The sequence below is a fragment of the Solea solea genome, chromosome 7 (genome assembly GCF_958295425.1).
Source record: "Solea solea chromosome 7, fSolSol10.1, whole genome shotgun sequence".
In the NCBI taxonomy this organism is placed as follows: Eukaryota; Metazoa; Chordata; class Actinopteri; order Pleuronectiformes; family Soleidae; genus Solea; species Solea solea.
Window position 1 is genome coordinate 10,000,564 of NC_081140.1, and position 20,285 is coordinate 10,020,848.

Here is a 20,285-nt window from a genome sequence, read left to right on the forward strand (position 1 = left end):
GTTTGATCATCTGTCCTTTGTCCTCCCTCGGCATAGACACACCTGTAAGAGTATTTTCATCTGCTGTAACTCACAATAAAATGACCACACTTTTTATGTTGTAAAGCAACTGGATTCAATAGTCTATATTTGTACTTTGAGCATATAATGTTGTTGATTTTTTTGGCCATACATATTCACAGACTTAAACGGCGGTATAGGCTGCCCAGTTTGTGTGTTCCTTCTGAGCACTGAAATACATAACCAGCCTGTAAAACCTTTACAGTGAAATACTAAAATGTTCAGGGATCTCTGAAGTGAACATGAGTCATTGGCTAGCTGTTACTGAGAAATCAATATTTTACTCTCCAACATTTGTTGGCACGGACGAACGGTTGGATGGGTACTGATGGACTTTTTACTGATGGACTTTTTTTTTTTAGGAAAGGAAATGACAAGTGTGTGAGTCCAAAGAAAGAAGTTTCATTTCAGAAAGCACAAAATTGGAGTGGAGGCTGGTCTTGTTCTGCTGTACAATTCCATAGCTTCATCACCGATCAATTACTTTAAAGACCACTGAAGGGGAAAGCAATTATTGTCTGAAAATATGTAAAGTGCAATTTTTACCAGCAGACGTCTCGTTTTTTTGTTTTTTTTCCTACATACAATACCCCCAATAATTACAAAGATGGAGTGAGAGAAAGAGAAAACAGATCTTCTGAGACGAGCAATTCCACAAGCATGAAAAACACTCCATAAAGTGTTCCAGTCAAACACATTCTTTTTTTTTCCCAGTTTATTTGCCCCATAGGAGAGAGATGCTCTCCTTGACACACTTGCAGTGCATATTTTAATGATAGTTAAGGGGATATTTTTAAAAACATCTCACTTGACTTGTGTAAAATATCCACGTCTCCAGGATATTGCTATGCTTTCGTGCATTATTAAACTGTAAATCATTTCGCAGAGCAATGCTGAAGCAACCTCAGACTCAGGCTTTTCCTGTTTACGGTTGCATGAAAAACATCAGTCACCAGAATGTGGCAACCTCCATGGCATCTCATTTACATCACCGGGAGTCCTATATAAAAACATGTATGAAAATGTATTTAGAGTGAAGAAACACAGGGTGAATTTTAGCAATACGTTCATCTATTGAATAATCTATAAATCATCCTTGTGCCTTGTGTCAGAAGACATGCCACACTGTCTTATAAAATCTAATTTTGCCTTTTTTTCTTAATGAATGCAAAGCTTTGAATGCTTACTTTTGACAAATGCACGGGATTTAGATTTTGAAGGGGATTAAACTCAACAAACGTGTCTTGTGTTGCAGGCTATCCACGTTACACGGTGATTGGTGACCACGGTTCAGGGGAGCATCATCTGCAAATCCAGCGTGTCGAGCTGATGGATGACGCCGTGTTTGAGTGCCAGGCTGTCCAGGCTGCCATGAGGTCCCGTCCCGCTCGTCTCACTGTGCTAGGTGAGAATCAAAATAAAGGCACACAAAGCACCACGGCACTGGCACCGCATGCACCTCCAGACCCTTGGGTCCAATGCAGCTCATCGTGAAGGCTTCCCTGGCGTCTCGCTCACTCCTTTTTCTTCCCTATTTCATTTCACTTCTGAAGTGCTTCAGTGGGTTTGAGGGGCGAAACAACAACATAAGATCACAGAAGCCGTCTCATTACTCGCTTCCATATATTTGTTGGATAAAATGGTTGATATTCAACACACTCTTAATCCAAAGCACCAGACAAAAAGAGTACTCGAGCTCAAGGGGCTCGAACAAGCAAAATAGTGCATCACAAGTGTAACTGATGAATACCTTGATATTTCCACATGCCTTCTTCCCCGAAAAGAGTTTCCACAGTGGATCCTGAGACCATAGCATCTAGTTTGTATGAAAAGTGTTTTTCATTTGGCAGACGGTGTAGATACGACAGTGGCAGCCTCCGATTTCATGAATACTGTAAGCTTGACGTTACGTTATAGGCTTGTAATTCATTTTTATTGGGTTATCATTCAGCTCTGAGATTTCTGCTCTTCTTGCATACGAGAGTGCAATCACATCTCACTTTTGGTTCCTTCAAGGTTACTGTTGCCTCCTTCCACCTTCTACACCGTGACAGCTGGAACAATAACTGAAATCAGTGAACAAAGTAACAGAGACAAAAGGAGAAGGAAAAGAGGGGCTTGTAAGATGGGGGGTGTGGGGGGGGTCTGCCATGTGGTATCTTCGCCACAAGCGACTGGTCCGCCTTATTGATCCAGCCTAATGAAAAGTGAAACTAACGATTTGTAGGGGAGAAGGCAGCAGGAGAAAAGGGGAAGACAAATTGCAGCATAACATTTCTCTGACTACCAAGCCTTCCTGCAAATGGATGTGAGCGAGTAATTATGGACACTTCCACGGAGAGCTAAACATGTATGTTACAGCAACTGTTGATCCTTCCAGACATCTTCAGATCTCTCTTCACTCCTCGGACAAAAACCTTGCCAGTCCATCCTTGACAGCAGGAAGAGACGTTAAAGATAATAGAGAGCCATTGTCCTTGGATTTGAATCTTTTAAAAAAAAATTTTAAAAATCACATATCCTGACAATAACGCCCTTTTCATAACCTTTTTCAGTACACACAGGAGTTTTCATAGTGTGAGCTGCTTCCGTACACAGGGGATGCAAGTAATTCTTGGGTTTTATTTTAATCCCCCTGTGAATGTTGCTTTCTTAATTTGGCAAACCCTGCACTGACTACTCAAAATAATTAAAGCAAAGAAACAAACTCGACTTTGCACTGTAAGTGACAGCAGCAAAGCAGTCGTTGGCACTACTGTATTTAAATAAGTAATCAGCTATTTGAAGAAAAAAAAAGATGGGAAAAAAAAAAGGAAAGGAAAGGCTTTTATTAGGCAAAATGAGTGTGAGGGAGTTTATCATTCCTCCCAATGAGCCTGAATAGGAGGTGTTTGTTTAATCCTGTGCTGAGCCAGCTGACTCCTGACTGCACCTCCAGGTAGAAATCCAGGCTGACAAACACACAAGGTAATGGAGGAAATATATGCAAGGCCTGTGTCACTGCAAACTCCGAGCTGTCAATTACTTGCCAGCGGTGACAGAGTGTGTCTTTTGACTTAGAAGACAGCTACGGACCAACACACCTATGTGTGCGCACACACACGCACACTCACATAGGTATATACACAATAAGCTTAGACACACACACCCACCGTGTCCACACACACACACACAGCCTCCCTTCTCCGAGCTGACAGCAGAATAAATCTAAAACTCTCTCCTCCATCTTTCATAAGTCAATATCAGCCCAAACTCCTCCATGTGCCATATCAGAGAGGGGCTTCTCTCCTCTTGACTTGGATAAGCTCGAGAATAACATAACACAAATATTTCTTAACACAGAGGGAAAAACCTTTATCGCTGCCAAAGGGGGGAAAAAAGAGCACATTTTCCCCATTTACTTGCTTTTCTTGCGAATGACCTCCTCAGCTCGTCCTTGTAAAGTCAATTTACAAGTATTTAATGAGTAGCAAGAGCTCTTTTTTTTTACTTGTTTTACTATCACAAATGCAAATTATCGAGGGAAAACACTCGGATGCAAAACTAACAGTGATTTTAACCCATGTGAGCGTTTGCATAGCTTACCCTCACATGCCAAAAGAGAATCAAGGTATTGTGAATTAGTTATGAAGCAAGCGAATAGAGGGTTTCAGGTCCAAAAAATACCCCTGAGGCTAATTATAACCCTTGCAGCAAGTTGGCACTGCTCCAGACCTTTGCTCTAATCTTATTACCTTAGGTTGAGGACCAGTAGAACAAAGAGAAAGGAGGTTATCATTCTTTCATGGAGATTCCATCTTCAGTCCTGTATTGAAACGTTGTGTCACTTCAACACATCATTCTGTCAGAAATGCAGAGCCATGGAATTCTTTGATGGCCACGTTTCCTCCGCTTAGTGTGTTTAAAGCCTACACCATTAATTCACAGTTTACAGAGAAGCGCTGTATGTGTGTAATCTCTGTTTGATTGTATTGTTTTAGAAAAAACTCCGAAGATCAGTTTCTTAATGTTGTAGTCATTCTCCTTCAATACATTACAACTGAATGGCTCCCCGGTGTAAGGAACACAGTTTGTTTTTCACTTTCAAACTTTGTAACTTCAATGCTCCAAAGGTTAGGACCAAAAGTGTAGCACGAGCAGGGAAAGTGTGTAAAGCTTGATTTACTTTCTGACTTATAGTTTTTTCATAATTATTTCCTTCTCTGCTCAGTGTAAGGTCACATGGGTCACAGTGCAGGCCATGTTTGTGACATAAAGCAGAAGTTGGAGCAAATGAGGCAAAAATGTGAGCCTTCATTGGGGAAAATGTTTGTAGTTGCTGCAAATATATAGCAGTTTCTCTCTTTTGCATTAGATGTTATTGCTGCTGGGAGATCACAAGCCATTTTCTTTATCCTTTTATTTGCTTAATATTTGACCCCACATCATGTGATCTAACATTTCAGCCAGTCAGTCAGAGATATACATGAAGAAGAACTTCAAAAAATCTCCGCTAGACCGTTCAAAATGATAGGCATCAATGAGTAGAACGTGATTGCGGTCCTCTGACAAACTTTTCGGATGCTGCGTGCATTGTTGTGAGGTGTTTGTTTTTCTTTCCTGCATTGTTAATGTTTTGGCCCAGTGCTTCAACAACAATAATCATGTACACAAAAGCCCAAGGGCATCTTTTGTTAATGTCGCTTCCAATTGCCATAGCTGAAGCAGCTACTTTTGTGGATAAGTCTAACATTCGTTATTTCTCAAGGATCATCCTGCCATTCTCTTCATAATGGAAGTGAACTTTGAGGGCATGGTTGCAAAAGGAAATTAAAACTGCTGCTAATTCTGCCGCAGTGTGAACTATACTGAACAATGATAGGTTTGTGGCGAGACATGCAGTTTGCCTGTTCACTTGAACTGTTATTATTATTGTTAATGACATTATTATTTGGGCATGCGGCACTTAATGTAAGTGGAGTGTCAGAGCTCTTTGTGTAACAGCTCAGTAGGGCTCCAGGTAACTTAAATGAGTCTACTGTTTCAGGAGTGCTGGCTCATTAGCTGGCTGTTAATTACAGCAGATTAAAAGTGTGTGTGTGTGTCTGTGTCAATAAGTGCTTTGTGCGCGAGCATGCTTTTTTGTTTCCTTTTTTTTATTGACTGTAATATAAATTAGCAATATCCATATCTGTCTTGCTCCCGAGTGCTGTGTTGAAACGGTATATATACAGTACATACAAAAAAACTATATCTAAATTTCAGTGAAGGCCTATAACAGGTTCACAGAAGGTGTCCAATGTATACATAACCAATTTGTTTCATGTAAAATTTCATTTCTGTATACTCTAGCATCTCAGGTGAAACTAAGGGAGAGATAGGATGTCCCGAACAGCAGCCATTTACAGAGAAAATTAGACTGAGGCGTGTATAATACGCTGCCCTTTTCTGCCATTTTGTCTGAAACATGAGATATGACGATAACTACATCTATGATATCAGAGAGTGTGTGTGTGTGAACAGCTGTGTGATTATTTTGGACAGACTGTGTGCGCTCTGCTTCCTTTTTTTTTTTTTTGCCTCAGCATTTCAACAGAAGGAGGACAAATAATACAAATGCATCTGCAAGCTACACAATAACAGCACCAACTGTGTGCAGGTGTGTTGAGCTGATTTAAATTCACTCTGCATAGTGAAGTGAGGTTTGCCTCAGCTGTCAGAAACTGATGATTAGCGTTAAGAAATATCCCAAACCATCTGCATTTACCCATTACATTTATGCAGACGCTTTCCCAAAGTGACTCAAAAGCGAGGGACAACACTTAAGTATAATATTAGATCTTGAGCAAAGTACTAAGTATTAAAAGTGCCCAATGAGGCGAGGTATAGGAGATTAGGTAAAATGCACTGGAAATACACACTAAGTGGTGGATAGGCATGTGTATGCATTAAATGTGTTAGGTAAGTGCTTTGAGCGGTGATTATTCTTCAAGAGGCTCTTGAAGAGAAGATAGATAAAGATGCTCTGATATAGTTTGGTGATTCATTCCAGTCAAGGCTAAAACAAAAGAACTGTGACTGGACTGTGACAGGATTGCACTGGCAGACAATAGCTTCTGCTTCTACTTCCGGAGAATTAGAATAAAAAAAAAATTGTGTTCCATGGAAACATTTAGTGGTTTAGAAGGCTGTATGACTAGAGTCAGTTTGATTCTGACAGCCATAGCCATTGGAGGTCAGGGGAGTGGCAATGTGCCCTTTCAGACTGATTGAAGATGAGTCACGTCTTCATATTCTGCAGCATTTGTACCTGCATGAAAGGAGACCCGGTTGAAGGGCATCACATGGCTTGAGCAAGAGTTACCAATGTCCTGTACCAAAACCTATGTCTGATGGCCTGATTCTTCTAATGCATATTATTAGATGCATGTTTGCATCTTATAATATGTGAAGTGACATGCAACACCACACTCTTGTGCTGAGTTCGCTTTTATTTTATTTATTTTTAACTGCACCTTCGGGGCCCAAATTTGAAGTTATTTCACTCACACACACACACACACACACACACACACACGTTGTTGAACTGCATTCTTAGTGAGGACACTCACTAACCCCAACCCTAAACATAATACATCCCCGAGATGTCTAACCCTAATAATCCTTGAAGGTGACATAGACCGGAAGCTCCAATTAACGCTTCGTTTGTGTGTGTATCTGCGTCATTACCTCGTTTATGAAACCCTAAAGTTTCAGAACAAACAGTTCAGCCACTGCTGAGAAAATAGTGTTGTATTGTTTTCCTGGGCTCTGCGAAGCGGATCGACACTTCCTTAATTTGATGTCGTCATCAGAAATCCTCACCACCGTAGCGCCTCCCGGTGCGGGCACTAGTCCGGGCACATCCGGTTGCGTACATTCAACCGCAGAAGAAGAAGAAGAACTAGTCTCGTTGTAGCTGCTGAGATGCAGAGCATCCACCGTGCCAGAGGGGGAGCTGTGTATCTGAGAGCTGGCCTATCTATTACGTCACTTCCAGGTACCTGGCCAATCACAGGACAGTAGGAAAGCTCTCGTTGGCTGGCCAATCACAGCAACTGTTTGGTCTGAAACAGCGCGGCTGACGAGAGCGTCAGTGAGGAGATATTTTGATCGGCTCGTTTGCAGCGATTAGGAGGTTTTTAATCATGAAAACAAGTTAATATATGTAAGTAGACCTCCATAACTAACATATATGTGTGATACAAGCATTCTATGTCGCCTTTAATATAGCGTTAACCTAAACCTAAAACCAAGTTTAAACAGCCAATTGAATGTGTGACAGAACATGAGCATCACCCAAATTGTTGCCACTACCTGTGCTGTGTTTTTTGGTTCACACAAGTTTACACAAACACACACACACACACACACACACACAGCCCAATTCAGCTGGATGGCAAGCACTGATGTCAGCACCATCCCAGTCTATTAAGAGCAGCTTCTGTGGCTGCACATGACTGCGCTGTGAGCCAGCACTGACAGCTCCAGGATCTCCCAAATCCTCATCCCATCTTCATCCTTCATTCTCTCCATTTTATTTTGCACTGTTCATTTGGTAGATCATGACACACATGCTTTATACAGCATGGCCTTCAAATTTCCTGTTTTTTTTTTTTTTTTTCCGCTATTTGATTAATTTGCATCCTCTTTATTCCTGTATCTCACATCACGTCAAGCCCACATTCACAATCCTAGTTTATTCTTTACTTTCCTCCAAATCATACTTTCCTCCCTGCTGTTTTTTTTTTCTTCTTCTTCTTTTTTTTTTAACGAGTAGAGGCCTACATTTTTACTGTCTGCCGTTCTATTTGTGTTTGCCATCTGTTACTCTGTTTGTGAGAGTCAAATGATTGTGTGTGTTCTTCTCACTTCCATTTTCATTCAGTAATTTTACGCCTCCACTTTCTCATGTCTTGTGCATGGCTTGCAAACAGATGTAGAATGACAGCACTCCAAGACGTTCCTGTGATTTGGGCCAGTGAGCCACACATGTCTCTTGTATTCACCTATGCAGCTTTTTCTATTCTTTTTCCCTGATCTATCTATCTATCTATCACAAACTCCGCAAGCTGTCACAGTGGGGTGACAGGTGGCCAATGCAAGTTTTTTTTTGAAGAAGAAGAAGACAGGCAAGTCAGGAAGCTCATTGTTCTTCAGGCCACGTCCGCTGAAGCACAGCACTACAGAAGATACACATTGCCAGCATTCTCCAGCGTCCTTGTCAGGAGCCCTTTCGCATTCATTTGCCTCCAAAATGACTTTTTCTTCCTTTGCTTGTGTTCTTGGAAAGCTGGGGTGCTCACAGGATTTAATTTGTTGCCTCGGAGAGGTTTCCCTGAATATTGGTTTGACCTGGAAAACCCAGCAGGTTCACCATCAGCAACACCAGTTAATGAGACTGAAGGCCGCCAATATCGCCACCATTTTCAACAAATGTCAGCATCCCACGTATGCTGTGTGCACACAGGATGTGTTTACACACAAGGTCAATGCGGAGACGCGAGCAGACAGCCAGGCCGCATGCATTGCGTCTGTCGTGGCGTCGCTCGAGTCGAAAGTTTTCAACTTTGGCGGAGATTCTCCAGATGACGTCACGTACCAGACTTAGATAAAAATGGAAAATGCCGTCACAACACCATCCAGAGACACAACACAGCGAGTTTTACCGTTTACTTATGGATGAGAACCAGAGTGATACCAACTACAGGCATTTGGTCCCAGCTGCGGAGCATCTGCATCTGTTGTGAACGGTTTCTTCTCCTCAGATGTTCCCTCAACATGTTCATTGTGAAAAAGCAACGCCCGTTACTTCTGTCTTCTGTCCAACCTCCGGAATCTGCGCAATTGCTGACGCAACGCACTAAAGTGGATTGGGGGATGTTATGTTTAGTGTGTATAGAATGACTCTGTGAGGTAAAAGGCTCCTTTATGATCCACAGGCTTCAGGGCAGTGACTTATTGGTGATCATGATCTTTGACTTGGATAAAACCTGTAATCCCTGAAATGCATCTAAATGTCAGCGTCTCTGCTTATGCATGCCAACAACACGCGTCGATGCTTGCATGAGAGAATGCAGATTTGTCAAAGTGTTAGAAGGGATTACATTATTATCCCCAAGAAAAAAAAATATATAGTGAGTGGAGCAGGGTGTGCAGTGAGTCAGCCCTGTAATTAAAGAAGAGCGATCAATCTGTACCACTGACCACACTACCTATGCCAAATCCATGGAATGGCTGCAGTAAAGAGCTAATTTAGAACCATTAGGGATTGCCGAGTTAGCAAACAGCCCAGTAATGATGATGGCTGATTCAAGTTCAAGGCTTGGCCTCCGTGTAACTGTCAGACCTGCAGTCAAACGGAGGGATCAGTAAAAGAATTCAGATGAAAAGGAAAAAGCCTAAAATGTGCTCTTCAGTGATTAATGATGAATAACTTTGTGTATTATGCTTCATTAAATCATTTAATCCTTGATGTGGCATCAATAATCTGCTTTTATCTAGACCTGTCTTGCCACATGTTTTCGGCGCATTTCGCCACGGCACGGTACGGCACGGTTTAAGTAGTGTTTCCACTAGCATAGTTCCATATACTATTTTTAGTACCTGATCAGGCAAGGTTCCAACCGTACTATACAATGTACCTACTCGCATAGTAGTCCTTGAGTCATTCAACACCTTTTTTTGTTTTTGGCCTCTCTACTCCCTTAACCTCTGGATTTGGCCGGAGTAAAATCACAGCAAGCCTTGCCATGTGGTTCTCCAAATTCCTTTCACGTTCCGGTGTCTTTTGAAACTTTCTGAAACTGTTAACACATTCACAGTAGTGGGTCAAGTGGCATAAAGTGCATCACTTGGTTTTGTGGAGACAATGATGTTCAAGCCTGTCTACTGGGCAACAGTCTGTCAAGTGTCTTCTGCAAACACTATTTCAATGTTGCAACTGTGAGAGCACAATAAAAGACATAAAGGTCCAGTGGTACGGAGGCAAGGCGGTGGCAGCCAGGCATGACGTTCTTCTCTTTGTCTGTTCACCATTCACTGTCAGTGTTCCGCTCGTAGGAAAGCCTCCAGAGGGATATGACCTGAAAGTGTAGTGGTGCAACATTTGGTCTGCCAGTGACCGCCTCTCTCCTGTGTGTTTTCAACATGCACAAAATTATAACCTCCCTTTTCGTCATTGAGAAACATGTGGCTGAATAAAAGTAGACATCTGAGACTTTGAAAGGTCACACAGTGAATTACGGAAATAGCCTGCAAGATTAAATTCGCATTTACTCGGGTAGCTGTCCGACCCTCTAGCATGTATTTACTCTTAAATATGTAAATGTGTGTAAAGAGCAATATTTCCTTAAAGGGGGAGTAAAAAGCATTTAATTTCTACTTCTTGATTAATTCTTAGCACTTAAGGGCGTAAGGGATCATGGGGAAGTGAGGGAGTCCTGTTAGCCACATAGTGTCAGACTTCTAATTCTCGCCTTCTCCACGAAACGTCTTTTTATGGAGGCCCAATTCCTTATATTTAATAAATGTTTCAGTCATGTATGTGAGAGAGCACTGACAGCCGGTTACACTGGATCTTATAGCAAGCTTCCCATTTCCTTTAATGACGAAAAGGATGTATTTTAGTGAACCATGGCTCATAATGCTTTTCCCATGCTCCCTGTCTCATTTAGCTCTTCTTGACCTTGTTACCAGTTGCCTCGTGTCTTAGATAAGCAAACTGTGTTGTCTGATCTGACCTGAGATCCCTCTACCTCTCCTAGCCATCTGCATGTTAATGAAGACCAGATGAAAGAGAGCATGCTAGAGTAAACACTATGTCCCAAACTCAAATCCACAAAAGGAACCACTGGAGTGTGCAATGCAAAATTGTGGATCCGGTTGGTCAGAGTTACTCGTCTGGTTGCAAACTTGCCTTCACCAGTCCCACACTGGTGTGATTCATTTCTTATGCGTGTGTGTAAATGTGTCGTAATGATGCTTATGTTGACAAATTGTACTTTCTTTTTTTTAGTCAACAGTTTTATGTAATAAAGGCAGCATTAGTCATGACAGGAAAAGACCAAAAATGCCACCCCCATGTGCTAATTACCCACAGCTCTTGAAGGCTAAGACAAACACGTCTGTGACCGAGAACTGGAGTGCAATGTTTCTAAATGCATGCCAGCATTTACAACCGCAATCTGATTTCATAATGCACAGAAATGAGACGTTTCCACCCTAAAATAGACGGGGGGGTTACAGTATCAAGTAAAAGATCTCGTCATCTCAACAGCTTCGCCGTGAATGCTCATTCTCATTCCATTCCAGTCTTGCATGTGTTTTACAACTCGTCTGCTAACAAAAAGATTGATTTGTTTTGTTTGACACTTCTGTTGATGATTGATCGTAGTTAGCATGAACAACAAATACTGTGCACTTGCAGTGACAACACGTTTGCTTATGCATCACAAGGAATCTCACCCTCCGGCCCTGCTAGTTTTAATTTGCAGCTGCATCGGTGTGAAGTCTTTCATTTGCATTAGCACTAACTCTGATACAGCATTGGCATTTGAGTGAAAAGTACAAACACAGAGAGACTGAAATGAAATTTAACAGTAATACTGTAATATTTGCAGCATCAGGCAGGTCATTTTACTGAAGCATTGAAACAACGGGCACTGCCACTAACAATGAAAAATAAATATTCCAAAAAGAGGTAATAACAGAACATTTGAAACATAAATGTATGGCAAATAACAGTAAAGTGGAGTTAAATAAAGAGATAACTTTATCTGGAGAGGGCGCAACTCAGAGTGCTATATATGCACAGCTCTCTCATTTATGTCTCCCATAAAACAGCCCCCTTACACCTATTGTCATTAAACATACAAAACAGTGCCCTAAATTAAATCGTCTTTCTTTTCATTCGTCACAGAGCTGTCTGACAGCATAAATCGTACCCATAACAACCTTCCTTCCAATTATGATGCTTTTGCAGGGAAATATGGCAGCTGCCTGCAGCCTTTGATTTCATCTTGCCCCAGATCTGCATTGTAATGAGCACTCGGGTCAATCAATTATTCACTGCAGTTTCTTTAAAAAAAACAAAAACAAAAAAACAACCCAAAACAGATCAGCCCATGCACAAAATAGTAAAGGACTTTGATCAATGCCATTGAGGCACCTATGGCATTGTTGTGACGATTTCTGTCTCTTGTCAAAGGCTGGAAGGATCTATACATTTCTATGAGGACTCTGTGTGTGTGTGTGTGTGTGTGTGTGTGTGTATAACGTGGAAGTCACAACGATGGTTATTTAGATATTCATGCTATTTTTTGTGCATTGTGTTTTGTAAGTCAAAACACACATCTGTTGCTGTGGAAATCTATATTTTACTGTGAACTTGCACCCTTCACTTGACAAGTAACCATAATTGGCTCTGTTACTGTGCACAATATTATCATTTGTACAGTAAACTTAGATTTTTACCCTCTTTTTTTTTGGCATCATACATTCACATATGGGCATTAAATGTATTTTTTCTTGTCTTTTGTGCGTCAGCATGCTGTGTATTTTCAGTATGAGGAAATGCAACATCGCAAAAGTGATGGGTGTAAAGACAACAATAGGGAAGGCATTCCTCACCAGAGTGCCCTCGTTCTGCATTCAACAACCAAACAGCATGTTTCATATTGATTAAAAACTCAATTACATACATACTAATGGTCTAGGTTTAGAGTGAATTACACAGTCCGTATTGATTTGCTGAATGTGAAATCTTCCATTCATTATCATATGTTTGTCATATGGCTAACACACTCCCTTTTATGTGTTTGTACCAATAGTTCCCCCAGAGGACCCAGTCATCAGTGGAGGGCCGGTGGTGAGTCTGAGGGCTGGTGATCCACTTAATCTGACATGCCACGCTAACAATGCCAAGCCAGCAGCCTCAATTATTTGGATCCGCAATGGAGAAGTCCTTAATGGGGCCATGTACTCCAAGGTAAGCATAGAGGTGTGTGTCATACCAGGTTTGTAGACCAGCTGGGGACAGAATGTGGTTGACATGACTGTGCTTTTGTCCTCAAGAGCAGTTCTCTGTGGTAAGATGGTGAAATGATAAGTGACTTTGTAGATTTCTTTTTGGTGTTTTGACCTAATAATTAAAAGTGACGGTTTAATTTTCGGTCCTGAAATCTGCCTCGTGCATGCGCATACCTGTCACACGTCCTGGGTAATCAGGATGGACTGGTCAAAGCAGGACAGTTTCGCACCTGTGATTAGAATTCATCTCCTTACACTGTGTGTCTCAAGTGACCACTTGATCAATTCTCATTCACCAAATATGCAAATAAAACACAAACACTGCGGTTTGCAATGACCAAAAATACCTCGTGTTTGGCAGAGGGGCTGTGCAGGTCAGTGAATTGGGCATCGCTCCACAATTAAAAATAACGCGCTCTCTCTCTGCAATCGTAGCAGAGACAGGGCATTTGTAGTCAACAAGGAGATTCTTCTTGGGATTGCATGTATGTGTCTGGGTTTTTTATTTTGGTTTGCACACCCATAGTCCAAAGACATGCAGATGGGATTTAGTGGGTTGCATTTAGTCACTAGTTTGTGTGTGTTGCGTGTAAAACGAAGTCACGGCAGTTTGCAGTCGTGCAGTGATGACTCCGCCCACGTTGAGGAGGTACTATACTGTTATGTATATTTACAGTATAGTATTATACTACACTGATCCCACCTTCCTGCTTTCATTTCATGAAACGAAATGATCACTGTTCATACCATCTTGGCATTGTGTGATATACTCCATATACACTACACGCTCATGATTGACATTAGCCCTCAAGGCTAATCATGCAATCAACACTGTCATGTTCTATTTCCATTCATACAAAGGATGCAAATAAATGAGGCACTTTAGACTAGTAACACCTCCCCTGCTTTCCCCTCACTCCCTGTGCTGCCTCATCCCATTATCGGCTGTTTTCAAAGAGCAGATAAATGCCATTGATTAGACTGGGGTACAGCACCAGGCCGATTTGAATAAAGTGATTGCTAGAGGTGCCGCTTACTAATGGTGGGCGGAGAGCGCACTTCCTGCCTCCACTTCCTCTCAGAGCGGCAGCAGATGTGAGGACATTCTGTGCTGGTAGATGATGGATGCTTGCACTGAGCCCAAGTATGTCCCTCTTCCCTCTTATGTCTATTGCCAACCATTAAAGTGCTATGGGTTTGATTAAAAGGAGATGACTCTTTTTTTTGGGTCCGAAGAGCAGTAGGGGGACATTTTGTAAGCATAATCATCTGCTCTGATGGTCTCCTTATATCCTGCACATGAAGAGGACTAATGTGAGCAGATGTGGTGCTGGATTCACAGAAATGGCTTTCCTGATGGTCTTATGTTTAATGATATCTCTGACCCAAAGATAATTTCCTCAAAAACTTCATCTCCCTGACCTCTTAGAAAACTATTAACTGGACCAGTGATTAAAGAGGAAGAGTGTGATTAAATCTATTGCTTATTAATAATGTGTGTTTGGCTTACCATATCAGACGGTCACTGATTTGATGCATTGCTGATCATTAGTGAGGGCAGCTTCAGAACTCTAGTATATTATGGGGGGTGGAGACATGATTAAGGCTGTCTGCATATCATTCTCTTTCCTCCTCAAACTCTCAAATCCCATCTGCTCATTGGCTAGTTGTGGTTTGCTCTGGTGTTAATTTACACATAATGCAGTGGAGGCGTCAGCTGAAAACAGAATGGAGCACTGTCAAACCACAAGTGTATATTATAATATAATAATAATAATGCATCACATTTTTATAGCTGTACACTGCAAATGTCCATCTCTACAGTATAGTCCAGTCCCCTGTTTCACCATCTCTCCACTTGCAATGTTACAGTTACACAGTGGCTGTGTATAAACACGCAAACTTCTCAAACTCACTACACATTTTGCACAGAGATGATAAATCCGAGTAATTTATTTATGTAGTAATTTATTCATACTACTTTCAACCTTTGAGAAAGCTCAGCAGGATACGATTATGTCTAATGCATGATTGGCCTTATAGTTTCCACTACTGCACATGTGAATTATAATAATGTATGCAAGGTGGACGAGAAGCTGAGTCCAGGGCAGCGTGACAAGCAAATCTGTCGGTAGAGATCTTATGTTTCTTCCTCAAGCCTCAGACCCTGTCAGCGCAGAATACGTCCACATACATAGTAATACTGACTGGTAAGTGAATAAGTAAGTAAGTAAGCTGAATGGCTGAAGTGGTCTGTCTCTGTGAGGAGTGAAATACAAAATGATTCAAAAAAGTGAATACCTTACTTCATGACAGAGCTTCCAACTTCAAACTTTTAAATATTTCTGGTCCAAACTGAAATTATCAGCAATGTCAAGGTTTTTTGACCCTCGATTTGGATCTGAGTTTTTCTGTTATTGAGTATTTGCTGATACTTATCCTAAATATTTATTCAAACAGCCTGTGTTTGTGGCTCCCATTTTTTTATGTTCATCCAAACAAACTACTGAAAGTCACGGTTCAGAAAGTAAATTACTACGATGAATGAAAGTTCAGTCGGATCAAGTGTACCAAGGAGAAAGGTGAATTACCAAAGAAGAACATGTCAGCGCTGTTTGATTTGTTGATTTGAATGGAGCCGTGTCGAGCCTCGCAAGATGTGCCGCACGTCATGATTGTACAATTGTGATTCACAGTGGCAGTGTTTCTCTCACAAATCATCTTTGACAAGTAGCTATGTGCACAGAGCACACAAACCCACATCAGCCAGGTTTAATTATCGAGCGCTGATATGACAAACCACTAACATTTAGTTTCAGCAGAAACAGAAACCGTCAAAAGCCAAGTTAGCTGTTGCTGTATTTGTATTTGACAGACGCCCAGCTCACACTGAGACAGATGGTTCCTGCTAATCCTTGCTGAGTGCAAAGGTGCTGCTTCTTTTCCCCTCTTGAGCCCGGAAATCACACGATGCATCCTTGCACATACATGAAAAAAATAGCCTCTTCTAAAACTCAATATTGTTACTTTTGCCATTCATGTCTTCACGTGGCCTCCAGGCAGTGATATGGAAATTTATCAGTTTGTAATTTGGCATGGTGTTGAATTTAATGCAGCAGCCAGCTAACCGCCTTATCTAAGATTAATGACTTCAGACAGGTCCAGAGCGATGAGGGAAACAATCCTGACTGTGTCAGAAAAAGGATATTACATTGACATATCCTGTGCCTGACAGCTAATGTGCTCTGCTTTAGAAGTGGCTCAGGCACAGCTATGAATTTCAGAACAAGGTCCTTCATTTACAATTTCCCCCGTACTGAAATATCCTCATTAATACCCCAGTCAGTGACGTCAAAATCCTGTTTTTGAGAAGGTAAATATGCTTAAGCAAGAAGGAAGGCACATAGATTATATTTTTATTTAATAAAAACCCTTGCATTAAAATAGAGAAATGAGGACATGATCACCGCTGGGTCACTCAATGACAGTAAGTCACAGTTTGAGCCACTGGTTTCAGCTGATGATGAATGGATAGTGATTAACGTTGGTTACATTCAAGATGTACTTGATAAACTTTTAGTCCATATTTCTTTTCATGAAATAGGTTTTCAGTTGATAACCTTGAAGAAATTCATAGGTTATCAACTGTGGCACAGTTTGGTCAACATGATAGTTCTGTTTTTATGTGAGGAAAATAGTTGACGTTCTTTACTAAAACAAGGTTTCCTGGTCTTCAAAAACTCATATCAACAGTGAGCTTAAAGAGATGGCAGAGAAATGCGTCTTGACTCTGTAGTTGACCACACAATTTGTTCTGGTCAGTGACTTTGTTCTATCCCGCACTGGTTAACATAGACTCCCAGAGCCCTTTTGCCTGAGCATTTTGAGGAGAGTGAGAGCTACGGAGCGCTACCAACCGATTCCAGATGGCTTCCACAATATAGGACTCAGAGGATGAGCACTGAAAAGAAGATTGATTTCCTTTGTGCAGTATGACAAGCCATGCACTGGAGCACAGCTCTCCAGGCACACAAAAGAGAGGCTCAAAAAACATATTTCTATTTTCTCTTTATTTTTCATATCATTCAATTTTGCAATCAGATTGGACTTCTCTGAGGGTTTGCCTCTGGTCTCCCAAGAGACAGCATGTGTGCATTATCAAATTTGCAGCTTTTATTTTCCTTCCAGTTGTGTTTCATCAGTTTTACACCTTCACCCTCAAAGCTTATCTTGCGTAGTGCTCGTTCCGGGCTCTGTTCTGCTAAGAATCCCAACTTGGATTTCAGCTATTGATCTTGCGGTGTTTATAATTCTTGGTAATCCAGTATTGTTTATTACCCAAAATCAGAACGTTTGAAAATCTTTGCTTTCAGTACAGAAAAATATTCAATCCAGACCTTGCATCTACATAACGGCCCGTCCTTCCTCACTCTTTGCAGACTTTGTTGCGGGACGGTAGAAGAGAAAGCACCGTGAGCACGCTCTACCTATCACCTTCCAACATCGAGACAGGGCAGCACATCACCTGTAAGGCCTCCAACAAGGCAGTTCCCAACGGCAAGGAGACCAGCGTCACAATTGACATCCAACGTGAGTAAACCACGTTCTCCTCTCTGTGTCTGTATTTATTGCTCGTTCTGGTTTTTTTTTCTGTTTCCTTGAAGATATGTTGGTTTTCTTGAATTCTCTTTGTTAATGATCAGTGCAGATGGGACAGGGCGGGGTCTCTGCATGACATGCATTACTCAATATATGTGGTATTTCTCAAATGCACAAGCGTGAAAGTGTCAGACAGGCACAGATGACAAACACTAAACACAGGATTCATTTTAGGCTCTGATGGATATTTAAAATTGGTTTCCATTCGCCTTTCACACCATGTTGGTGGGTGGATGGAGTGGTGATGCATTGCCTTTTTGTTCGCCTTAATGAAATATCAAAGATGTCCATCCAAAATGAATGGGACTGTCTTTTTTTTTATTTTTTTTTTGGTCCAGCTACCTGCTTTATGTGGCACTATGCTCACTGTCTCCAACTCTTTTATTTCTGTGCTCATGCCATCAATCTTTTTGATGAGAGCATGCACAATTCCTCTCTAATATAGACAAAGTAAGCCCAGCGTGTAAAACACATTCTGCCTCAATTGTCAGGGAATCTTTTTTCGATCAAGACGCATTCACAGTAAGGGAAGGGCTTTGAACAAAGGGATTTTGCATCACTCACAGCCCCTTCAACACCATTAAGTATGACTAATAAAGCAGAAAATGCTATTTAGAGAGCCATTATGACTGACGGCCCCATTCTTTTCATTATGTACACCACAAGAGGCAAGCATGGCAAGAGCGGGCACAGCACGAACAGGCCAACTCAAGCGCGGGAGTAAAAATGATTAACAGTTGTTAGTGTTTGCAACCCTTGCAGTTTGTCCCTGTTGTCTTTTTTGCCCTGGAGTCAGAGAGGGATATGTGCCTACATGTTAACTGATTTGTCACAGTGTATAATGATGTGGCTGTGATAAATTCTCACCATCATGGCATCATCCTTTCTAATGATTTAACCGAGAAAAGAAATGAACGCAACACATTCCTAATTAGCATTCCAAAATGTTGTCTTTACACAATTAAAGCTCTTGAAAAAGACTTTTGCAGTGAGAGATCAAAACTGTCGACTCCCACAAGGCTCAGCCTCTGATTTTTCTACGCATCGTTCTTACCTCCCTACCTCCAGCCCTGCAGAGTTGACAGGTGAATTGTTCAGCACAGTTCCACAGAGTTTCTGCTCGTTGTAACAGTTTGGCTAATTCCAATGCTGTCGAATTTGACTTACAATATACTGTATGTCCACTGTAAAGACAGGCCCTTGAGTTGTTGTCAATATGTATTTCAATTGGGATGATGTTGTATGCATTTTGCTTCGAAAGCACGTGCACAAAGCTGACTTCCCAAGTCTATTTTTATTGCAACACCTTGGTGAAGTGATAACATTTCATTTACAACAATAATTGTTGAGAATGGAATATGGTGAAGGCAAACACCTGTAAACTGTAGACTAGAGAATAGCATGTGTTAAAGCATGTGTTAAAGGATCAGACACTATAAACATTAGGTCTACATACATGTGGCCTGTGATATTACTCCACAGAGGTCAGTGCAGTAGTCCAGCTTTGGTAAATATAGATAGGAAGCGGCTGTTGATTTACTGGTGGTCCCAAATGGAATCAGACTCAAACCACAAGGGCAGTTTGATAACTTGTTACTGACGATGGAAAGACAAATCAAGCATCAGTGTATGTTTATATAGTCTTGTAAAAGTAAAAGTACCTCTATTTTGATAACATTTTTACTTAAGTACAAGTAAAAGTAAAGGTCAAAAAAATTTACTCAAGTTAAAGTAAAATAATAGCTTGATTAAAATAAAAAAAACAAAAGTTACTTACTTTCGGTTGGAGTTCTTTCTTGTGTTGTGCATGCGGACACAAATCTCACATGAAATGTTTTTAATTAACGACAAACCTTTACTTAATTAAAAGTGCTGACAAAATAAAATATGTAAACACACAATGTATCAGTCAAAATGGGTCAAAGGTCACAAACGTTCACTCAGGGACCTTAATTCAATCCAATTCACCTGTCCTCATCATTCACATTTCATCATTCACCTTTCATCATTCACCTGTCCTCATCATTCACCTTTCATCATTCACCTGTCCTCATCATTCACCTTTCATCATTCACCTGTCCTCATCATTCACCTTTCATCATTCACCTGTCCACATCATTCACCTGTCCTCATCACTCACTTGTCTTCATCATTCACCTGTCCTCATCACTCACATGTCTTCATCATTCACTTGTCTTCATCATTCACCTGTCTTCATCATTCACCTGTCCGGTGCAGGATTTATTTATTTTTTTTACCTATTTTATTTTTTTAATTCAGGCCAACAGTTTTTTTTATACTCAGCAACGGATGTGATTTAAAACGTAGTGAAGAACAGTACTAAGAAAAAAACATTCTTCAGTAAAAGTACACAAAAAAACTACTCAATTACAGTTATGTGAGTAAATGTAATACATTACTTTCCACCGAAAAATTTTTTTACCAAAGTTTTATGATGTGGTTATTACATATTATCATTCAATAACAAAAAAACTGTCTGGCTCTTTATTTATTCACTC

The 20,285-nt window shown here is 40.9% G+C and overlaps 1 protein-coding gene across 7 annotated transcripts in view; it reads left to right on the forward strand.

Annotated features, from left to right (window-relative positions):
* The window catches only part of kirrel3b (kirre like nephrin family adhesion molecule 3b), a 146,127-nt gene that overhangs the window by 90,392 nt on the left and 35,450 nt on the right, over window positions 1–20,285 (forward strand). For all 7 annotated transcript variants that reach the window (XM_058633959.1, XM_058633963.1, XM_058633964.1 and 4 more), the window contains exons 4-6: window positions 1,316–1,465; window positions 12,909–13,066; window positions 17,547–17,697. In XM_058633959.1, the coding sequence (XP_058489942.1) occupies window positions 1,316–1,465; window positions 12,909–13,066; window positions 17,547–17,697 (459 nt within the window). The remainder of the gene's footprint in view (window positions 1–1,315; window positions 1,466–12,908; window positions 13,067–17,546; window positions 17,698–20,285) is intronic.